At 39.9% G+C, this 9,268-nt stretch overlaps 1 protein-coding gene across 1 annotated transcript; it reads right to left on the bottom strand.

Moving 5' to 3' along the window:
• Positions 1-1,124: 1,124 nt before the first annotated feature.
• Positions 1,125-7,032, bottom strand: LOC114911247 (cytochrome P450 2J2-like). Its single transcript, XM_029254632.1, has 9 exons — positions 6,721-7,032; positions 4,757-4,916; positions 4,312-4,461; positions 3,940-4,100; positions 3,628-3,804; positions 3,352-3,493; positions 2,757-2,944; positions 2,482-2,623; positions 1,125-1,971 (listed from the first exon to the last, which is right to left on the bottom strand). The coding sequence occupies exons 1-9, from the start codon at positions 6,925-6,927 to the stop codon at positions 1,796-1,798; spliced, it is 1,503 nt and encodes a 500-aa protein (XP_029110465.1). The 5' UTR covers positions 6,928-7,032; the 3' UTR covers positions 1,125-1,795.
• Positions 7,033-9,268: the final 2,236 nt, after the last annotated feature.

Below are 9,268 nucleotides of genomic sequence, written 5' to 3'. Positions count from 1 at the left end.
TTGCATCTCAGCACTTTTTTCATCTATGGGGAGTACATTAAAGAAAAGAAGGAACAAACTGGCATGATTTCATAGTCGTTGTTAGGTCCAATGGGTGTCCATTTAGTTTCCTTGTTTTGTTTTCCCTTCCTCTGACTTGGATTACAGTCACAAGTGTCCAGCAGTATCTGTCAAGAAGAGGTGGGCCTGATTTGCTGGACCAAGAAAGGCAGGACTTCCCAAATATTGAAAAAACACTTCCTGAAAGCCATTGGGGAGCTCATTCATGGATTAACAAACTCTTCTAGTGTGATTTTCATAGTGCTCCTGGTCTTTCTGTTTTCCTTCATGACGGCATTTTGATATTCTTGCTCCTTCCTTTGTATCACCTCTATACTGCTTGTACACTTGTCTGGTTGTTTGCTCGTTTTCTTTCTTTAGACAGTGTAAAAGTAGTGTAGTTAGAAAGGTGGCAGAAAACTTTGTTTTGCATTTTGACCCCTTTTTGTTTCCAGGTTGGAGTTTGAAAGTGGCTTGTCTACAAGGGTAGTGGGTTGGGCATATTTCTTTGCTTGTTGATTACCCTTTACATTCTGTCTATGTTTGTGAAGTTTGCCTGTTAGCTCTTCAATGTTGTAATTTGATTAACTGCCCTTTCACAAAAAAATTAAACACACATCCCTGTTTGTGCACTCTATTTACTGTCAATTCATAACTTCATACAAAACCTCTATGTTACAGCCTTACACAACCGTGGGGTCATAACAGACTAAGGAAGAAAGGCTAAGAGCCTAATGCTAAGACTAAAGAAAAAAGATGTGCCATGAAAAATAATTTTCTACATTCAGCCATAACTACTGTATGCTGTATACTTAAGATTTCTTAGATACTGAAACAACTTTAAAGACTAAACAATGTCGGTGATTAATGGGTCATTTTACTCATTTCTGTTAGCCTGCCTGCATGTATCTCGCTCACACAACTACTTTTTCTGCTACTTTATTAGAGAAAAATGCTACAGAAATCTGTAGCTTCAACACAAACACATCTCCACATCTTTGAAGGCATGCACACCCATCTCAGAGATGTCAGTACTAACACTGAGTACTGTTTATAAACTACAAGATGTAGACAACTGACTCCACCACATAAACAATTTTTTATTTTCATTATAATTTTAAATCAACATCGTAACATAACCTGTGTGCAACTCAACTTGATGTCCTATGACTGCATTATGTTTTCAGACACGAATGTACTCAGTAAATTGCCAAATTTTATAATTCTGTTCCACCTGTGTGGTAATTTCAAAATTCAAGTGGTTACTCAGCCATTTAAAAGTATCGCCTTGAGTCCAAAGCAGTTCCATAAATTAGAATAGAGGAATACAGTTTCCTTCATACAACTGAAGCTCCATTTACAAGAGTTCTGTGTTAGTAGCAAATGTAATTTGTGCCTAAAAATTTGCATGATAAGTTATCAACTCACACTTATGAGATATGTTGTTATCATACATCTCCAAGAAAAATTAGATGATTCGTTAAAATGTGTTCAGTTTTGGTTCTTGTGATAATAGCAACTTAAATTTTCACACCCCCTCCCCCAATGAGAAAAGCTAACGCCCGAAACACCCGTTATAGAAGTGGGTAACATGACATTGTAACTTAAGTTACAACTCCACCTTATGCACCTCCATGGGATACATATGCCTACACCATTCTATTCTTTATCGTACACTGTCAGGAAATTAGTTCAATGTGGCATCTGAACATTTTCAAATTTCCAGCAAAAACCCTTCCTTAGGCCATTGCTGTGTTCAGCGGGGTACAGCACACAACTTATATGGCTTAGGGCTGTGGGTGACTCCCACTTTGGACTCCAGGGTGGGCTCCACACCAGGGGGTGGAGAGAATGTGAACCGCTGGAGAAGGGAGGTGAAGAACAGGAACAACTCCATCCGTGCCAGCTGCTCCCCAAGACACACCCTCTTGCCTGAGGAAACAAAGACAACATGACATTTGAGAACTATACTTCTATTTCCATGTCACGTAATTTTTAGTGTTTACGGAGCAAGTACACACACACACACACACACACACACACACACACATCTTCTGACCCGCTTGTCCCATATGGGGTTGCGGGGAACCGGAGCCTAACCCGGCAGCTCAGGGTGTAAGGCTGGAGGGGGAGGGGACACACCCAGGACGGGACACCAGTCCGTCGCAAGGCACCCCAAGCGGGACTCGAACCCTAGACCCACTGGAGAGCAGGACCCAGCACAACCCACTGCGCCACCGCACCCCCCACTGAGCAAGTATATTGAACAATATTAATATTAATGTATTTGTGAAGCCAAGTCATCATCATTGATGTCGTTTTCAAGCATAGCAGGACATCTGAGAATTGAGTTGTATACAGTATTTCGAACTTTCTCACAGTAAAATATAGAAAAGGAAAGGCAGATTTCATCAGTAAGGCATTGCACATGTAATATGCTACCAGCTGAGAAAGGCAAGAAGGCATCTCGTCTTCTGAACTTCCCCTCTGCATCCAGGAAATGGCCAGGATTAAATGTGAAAGGAGTCTCCCACTCAGTCTCATCAAAAAGCACAGAGTGTAATGTTGCCGCCATCATAGTACCCTGGAAAAAATAAATGGAAGTGTCTAAATAGATTTAAAATTTAAAAAAATAACACTGTTCTAACATTGTTTATAATGTACAGGATATAAAGTCTGAAAAATATCTTGATATGTTAAAAAAAAAAAAACCTTACCTTTGGAATTGTGTATCCTCTCAGTGTGGTGTCTTTTGTCGTCAGACGCACCACATTCAGTGGTACGATGTTACCCATCCTCTGTATCTCATGAATAACAGCATCAGTGTAGGGCATATTGGCTCTGTCTGCCATGGTTGCCAGACGTGAGGGTCCAAGTACTTGGTCTATTTCTGCTTGTACCTTCTCTAAATGTGTAGCAGAGTAAATAGGATTTTAATAAGGAAACTTAAAAGGTACCTGTATCTTGAGAGTGTAAACTTCACAGCTGGGACATCTTGATCATTTGCTTGTACAACATCATAACATTAATGAGTTTTAAAACCCATTCATTGACACCACTTGTATATGTCTTTGGTAAATTAAACTTAAAATTTATCAGCCTTGATCCAGTTTTATCTCGAATGAACAACACGATTCAAATAATATGAAAAGTTATGGTTGTAAATTCTCTATAATTTCTATTAGTCACTGATTAAATATAATATGAAAAAGTAAGTTAATACATGCATATTTCTTGTCTTGTAGACCATGCTTAACAGAACTTTATAACTGCCAAGCTTTCAGTAAACTTATCTGCAACATGAAAACCAACCTTGTATTTCTGGGTATTTAATCATATACAGCAAACCCCAGATCAGTGTAGTTGATGTTGTTTCTGTCCCAGCAGCAAACAGGTCCAGAGTGCAGTAACACAAGTTTTCCTCATCGAAACCTGCTTCAGCATCATCTTTCCACTCCAGGGACAAAAAAAAGACTAAAATTATGTTCTGTTCTATATTGGAACAGATACCAGCAGAACAGATAAGTAACTGCATTTCACTTCATGCAAAAAAATTTGCAATTCAACTGGGTACTTCTCTAATATTACCTTTTCCATCTCAGAAAAGAAGCTGTCAATGTAGTCTCTCGGAGTTGAAGGGTCCCAATCCTCCTTGTGCTCCTTAATTTTTAGCTTTATAAAGTCGATCACAGTTGCCCAGTGGGATAATATTTTTTTGTGTGGACCAGGTAATCTGCGCATCAGCCATGGAAACATGTTGTACAACTGAAAAACAAAAACAATGAATTCCTCAGAAAATTTTTATTTCTATAAATTACTTGAAACAGGATTAAGAGTCAACCAAGTAAAATCTTTAAAATCAAATGAAAAATTACACACAAATAAAGTAAGGTGTGTTACCTTAGCCCAGATACTTCCCTCCAAATAAACTGCTTCATTCATTAATTTCAGCAGTGTTTGGAAGTAGCTGTCGTTGTAGTCAAACCGGTCGCCAAACACCAGACAACTGATTATGTTGGCAACAGCATTGTTAACAACGGAAAGAGGTTCAAATGGCTGGCCTACAGAATTTTAATTGAAAAACAACATAAGCTGGAAGCCTTACTCAGTTTTTATATTAAAGTAAATGCTTATAATGGCACTGAAAACAAGGTTCTGAAAACCAGTGCAGCAGTTTTTATGATCAAAGTAGAAGCAGTCAGTGATAATCGACAACAAATTAAAAAAATCAAAATTAAAAGAGCAGTACCTGTTTCCAGGTCTTAGTCATACCTTGAGTGTTCCCTATGACTTCATTTAGGAACCTACATTCCACTTGGATCTGCGACTCAAGACTTTTCTTCCCCAGTCCAAAGTTTCTCAGAGTATGGAGGGCAAACCTTCTTTGTTGTTTCCACTGATACCCACTGGAGACAATCAAACCTTTAAAACATTTGTATTAAATTCGTGGTTTTCAAGTTAGCATTTCAGTATCATTGTTAAAATCTGGCATCCATTTATAGTCCGTTAGTGGATGGAACAGGTTAAAAATTTTTTAATCTTATTATTCGAGCCTTTTGAATGAAAACGAATGTGAATAAAAATGAATGTGAATGAAAAATGGACCAATTAGAGACGCAGTTAGCGTTACTTATACAAAGATTCCCAAGCTTTTACATTAAAATTGCTTAAGGATATGCTTGTTCATATGAGTCAACATCAGGAGAAACAATATTACCTTTGTTCTGGATAATATCAGTAAATATTGGTAATGATGGACGGTCAACAAAGTTTTCACCGTGTTCAACCAGGGCTTCCTTCACAGGCTTTAGACCATTTACAAAAACCATCCTTTGTCCCAGTCGAATACTAAAAATATTTCCATATTGCTTGGCAAACTAGAAAAAGCAAAACAAAAACTCAATTAACACAGTAATTACTGATGAACTATATATGTTCACTGAAAAATTATGTCAGTGAGTTATATGGGCTTCTTCGAATACATACACACAGTCTGAAACCGCTTGTTCCAAGCTGGGGTCACGGCGAACCAGAGCACAACCCGGCAACACTGGGCATAAGGCTGGAGTGGGAGGGGACACACCCAGGACGGAACGCCAGTCTGCCTCAAGGCACCCCAAGCAGGACTCAAACCCTAGACCCACCAGAGCGCAGGCCCTAGCCAAACCCGCTGCGCCGCCGTGTCCCCCCCTTCATATACAGAAATATTGTAATGTTCATACAAAATCGGAACAAGTGAAAAAGTGTACAAGTGAAAAGGGTAGACAACTGGCAGCTCTGTGTGAATGGTACATGATTCTAAGTTCCAACCTCCTGTCAGGACAACATCCTACAATCACCAAAGTTCACGTGTTCCCTGGTACCTGACTGTGAGTGTGGTTTTGCTGTTTCTGTAAGGGATCGAAAGTGGGTGTGCCAGGAATATTCTGCTGGCAGTGTGCAAATTTTGTGACAAATACCCACAATCTGGTAATTCTCATCAAATCTCTGTATTAAGACAAGCAGAAGGCAGGCACAAAATCCTTTGCTAGTGTGCTACATGAGTCATCTCCAATTTTTTTCAAAGAAAAAAATGTATGAGATGCTTCCCTTGATACGACATCACATTCAACCAAGACTTTTTTGAAAGCAACTGACAGTCACATCTATTTATTCAGCAGGGTAATTTTACTACAGCAATTTAGGGTAAGTGCATTGCTCAAGGGTACTACAGCTGGGGGTGGGATTCAAACCTGCAACCTTTGGGTTCAAAGGCAACAGCTCCACCCACTTCATTACCAGCTGTCCCTTACATGTAGTAAAAATCATTTTACATTCAGTATATTACAGTATCTGCTATTCGTTCACTCTTTTACCAAGTCAAACACAAACCCCTTTCACAATAAAACGTAATGGTACTCATCTTTAAATCTAATGGTCTGTGATACTATTTATTTAGTTACTTCAAAGTTCAACTCATTTTGACTTAATGTGTCTAGTATTATACATTGTTTCACTGATTTTTATACAGTCCTATGTTTTATGCCTCTATTTTAAAGTAAAAAATTAATCACATCCAGCATATAGCTGTTAAAAATTAAAGAATAATAAGGAGAAACAATGAAGGCAACAGCTGTTTGCGATCAACATATTGTACCTGTTTTATTCCACTGATACCTTTGACACTGTAATAATAAAGACATTAACATTTATAATGCCTTTTTACATCGAGGAGGGAATGAGTGACACACAGCAAAATGAATATATTTTACTGATAAATAAAAACATGGGAAGGAATACTTTCCAATAGCCACAATTATTAATTAATTTAACTTGTACTTTTCTCCCAGCAACTTACAATTATTTACTCATGATTTATACATCGGGGTAATTTTACAAAACTAACTAAGTACAAGTACTTCAACTTCAAGTGTTGTACAGGCCAGGAGGTACGGTACGAAGCGGTCATGTAGCGGGGCATGAATGACACTCAGTTCTGTGTGAATGAAACAATTTGTGCACTGATGATGTCACCTCGACTGGTGGTGATGAAACGTCTGCAATCTAAATGCCAAGCTCGGCGAACTGCTTAACACCTCAATCAACAACCCGAGCTACGAAGACCACCAATCTTCTCGATAATTTCCAATATGAAATCTGTTGGTGTTAACGCATGAATACATTTAGAGAAAACGCACATACCTCTGCCATCTGGAGATGAATTCTATCTGAATCGATACGGAAAAGATCTCCCACAAAAGGCAGGGACCACGGTGGTCCAGGAGGAAAGTTTTTCGGAGCCTTGTTGTTTTTAATTAGGTCCACAAGTATCAAAAACACAAAGAGAAAGATTAAAACACTGCTGAGGTCTAACCATCCTGACAAGGAGAGGACGGAAATTGCTGTCATTGCTGCGTATTTACAGGTGACACCAGTTCTGCTCCCTCTCTGCCTCCAGAACCACACTGTACCGTATTGAACTTTGAGAAATGTTCCGCAAGACTGAAGCTCGAGGACCCATTTCATTTGAGTGACCAATCAGAGTCCGAGTCCCGCCCACTGGCAGCTCAATTCGACAGCGAGCAACATGCACATGGGTACGTCAGTCGCGCTTCTTTACTTCGTTCTCGGGTTTGTTTATTAACCTACTTGTAATTACTTTCCGCTTTACTAAGCTGAATAATTTTCACAGAAGCAATTTAGGGTGATTACTTTTATTGCTGATACTAAAACAGTAAAAGGATAGCGATTGTGAACCGCGCCGCGGACCTTGGACTTAGCCGACGACGGTTATTACCACACCTACTTCTTGATCTGCTCACACCAAAAGAACTGAAATATAGAACGCCTTTTTCATCAAACTAGAGCGTTGCCTCCCTGTACAGGCTATTTTGCGGTTTGTTTTTCCTTTCTCTGTTTACGTGTTTTGTCCTCCCTGAACACGTACTTTTTCTACCATTGGTTCTCCTCCCTGTCAATCATCCTCAGTCCTGCTGCCACTTCCTCCATCTGTACCAATCACCTCCAGGTCCTGCCACTTTAAAACCCTCCTACTTGCCCACTGATCCTCAGATTTATGTCTCAGAGCGTGACTTTGCCTTGTTTTCAGTGGCAGCGTTGCTTATGGCTTCTGTTCAGTTGTTGTACCCTGGTTGATTGTGATGATTAGTTTATCTTGGTGGTGTTGCCTTGCGGGAAAAGGAACTTGTGAGAATGTCACGTGCTCTACATGCCCAACACACGGTCAAAGTTATTGAGTTTTTTTGCGAGATCACTGTAGAGGAAAACTGTGTATTTTTCATAAATGTTACATAAACCATGTTAGAATATCTTTGTCTTGTATGCTTCTACAGACTAAAACCCCATGGGTTGTGTTTTTTCCAAAAACAAACATTTGCAAGAAGAATCTGTTGTGTTTACTCAGTAAACACACTGAGAATGATATTGTTAACTGGCACGTAGCCTCGTTTAATGTTCACGCTGAGTTTTCACAACCATGTGCCTTTTTTACGTATCCCCGCTAAATCCGCTTCCTTGCTACCTAGGTATCCTTCCTGTACCTCCCGAACACATCTGCCCTCTATAGGTAATAGCAGAAACAACAACTGATCCCCACATCCCCTTTCCTTTGAAAGTAGAAACCTTAATAAACAGAACTAAAACATAATAGATACTATATTACAATAGATAGCCAAATATTACAGAAACCATAAAATTTCAAAATTATACATACTCTATATGCACAAATGCCACAGAAAACAGGCATCTACAAATTAAGTCTGTCGGGTTTCTTTATGGTTCGCAGTGATCTTCTTAGTACCGGACGATCACTCGTCCCGGCAGAGTGATCATTGTCAGGAGCTATGGATGAGGAAGCTTGTGTACTCAAAGGCACTTGATGCTGTGATGAGGCTTGAACCTCTTCTCTCTGAGGATCATCCAATGGTTGGCTTGTTTCTTGTGTCTTGAGAAGACTCCTACGATTTCTCCTGAAGACCTGTCCATTTTCTGCTCTAACCATGTATGATCTCGGATTCACTTCTTCCAGCACAACAGTTTTCCTGTCCCAGTGGTTTGAATCCCCAAACCTGACAACGTCATACTGTGATAACGGTTCCAGTCTTTTGGTATTTTTGTCGTAGTTTGTCTTCTGTCTCTTTTGTAGAGCTTTTTGTTTCATTGCGATGTCCTTTATTACATCTTGCTTTATGTCACCTCTGTAAGGAAGTGTTGTCCTGATTTTGCGACCCATCAAGAGTTCTGCAGGAGATGCACCATGTTCCAGAGGCGATGCGCGATAACTCAGAAGAGCTAAATATGGATCTGATTTGCTCTCTGACGCCTTCTTGAGCAATTGCTTCACAATGTGCACTCCTTTCTCCGCCTTCCCATTGGACTGAGGAAACTGAGGACTTGAAGTCACATGCTGGAAATCATAGTGAGCAGCAAAGTCCTGAAACTCACTTGAACTGTAACAAGGACCATTGTCACTCATCACCACAGTCGGAATGCCATGCCTGGCGAAAACGGATTTCATGTGCTGTATCACACATGCACTCGAAGAATTGGACAACAGTGCTATCTCAGGGTAACTGGAAAAATAGTCCACTACCAAAAGGTAGTCCTTCCCATTGAAATGGAACAGATCAGTACCCACCTTTTGCCATGGATACTTAGGTAAGTCCACTGTGATCAAGGGCTCTCTTGCCTGCTTGTTCTGATGCTTGAGACAAATTTCACACGTACTGAC

Source organism: Scleropages formosus, chromosome 9, assembly GCF_900964775.1.
Source record: "Scleropages formosus chromosome 9, fSclFor1.1, whole genome shotgun sequence".
Taxonomy (NCBI): Eukaryota; Metazoa; Chordata; class Actinopteri; order Osteoglossiformes; family Osteoglossidae; genus Scleropages; species Scleropages formosus.
This window is presented reverse-complemented; position numbering and strand designations above follow the sequence as displayed.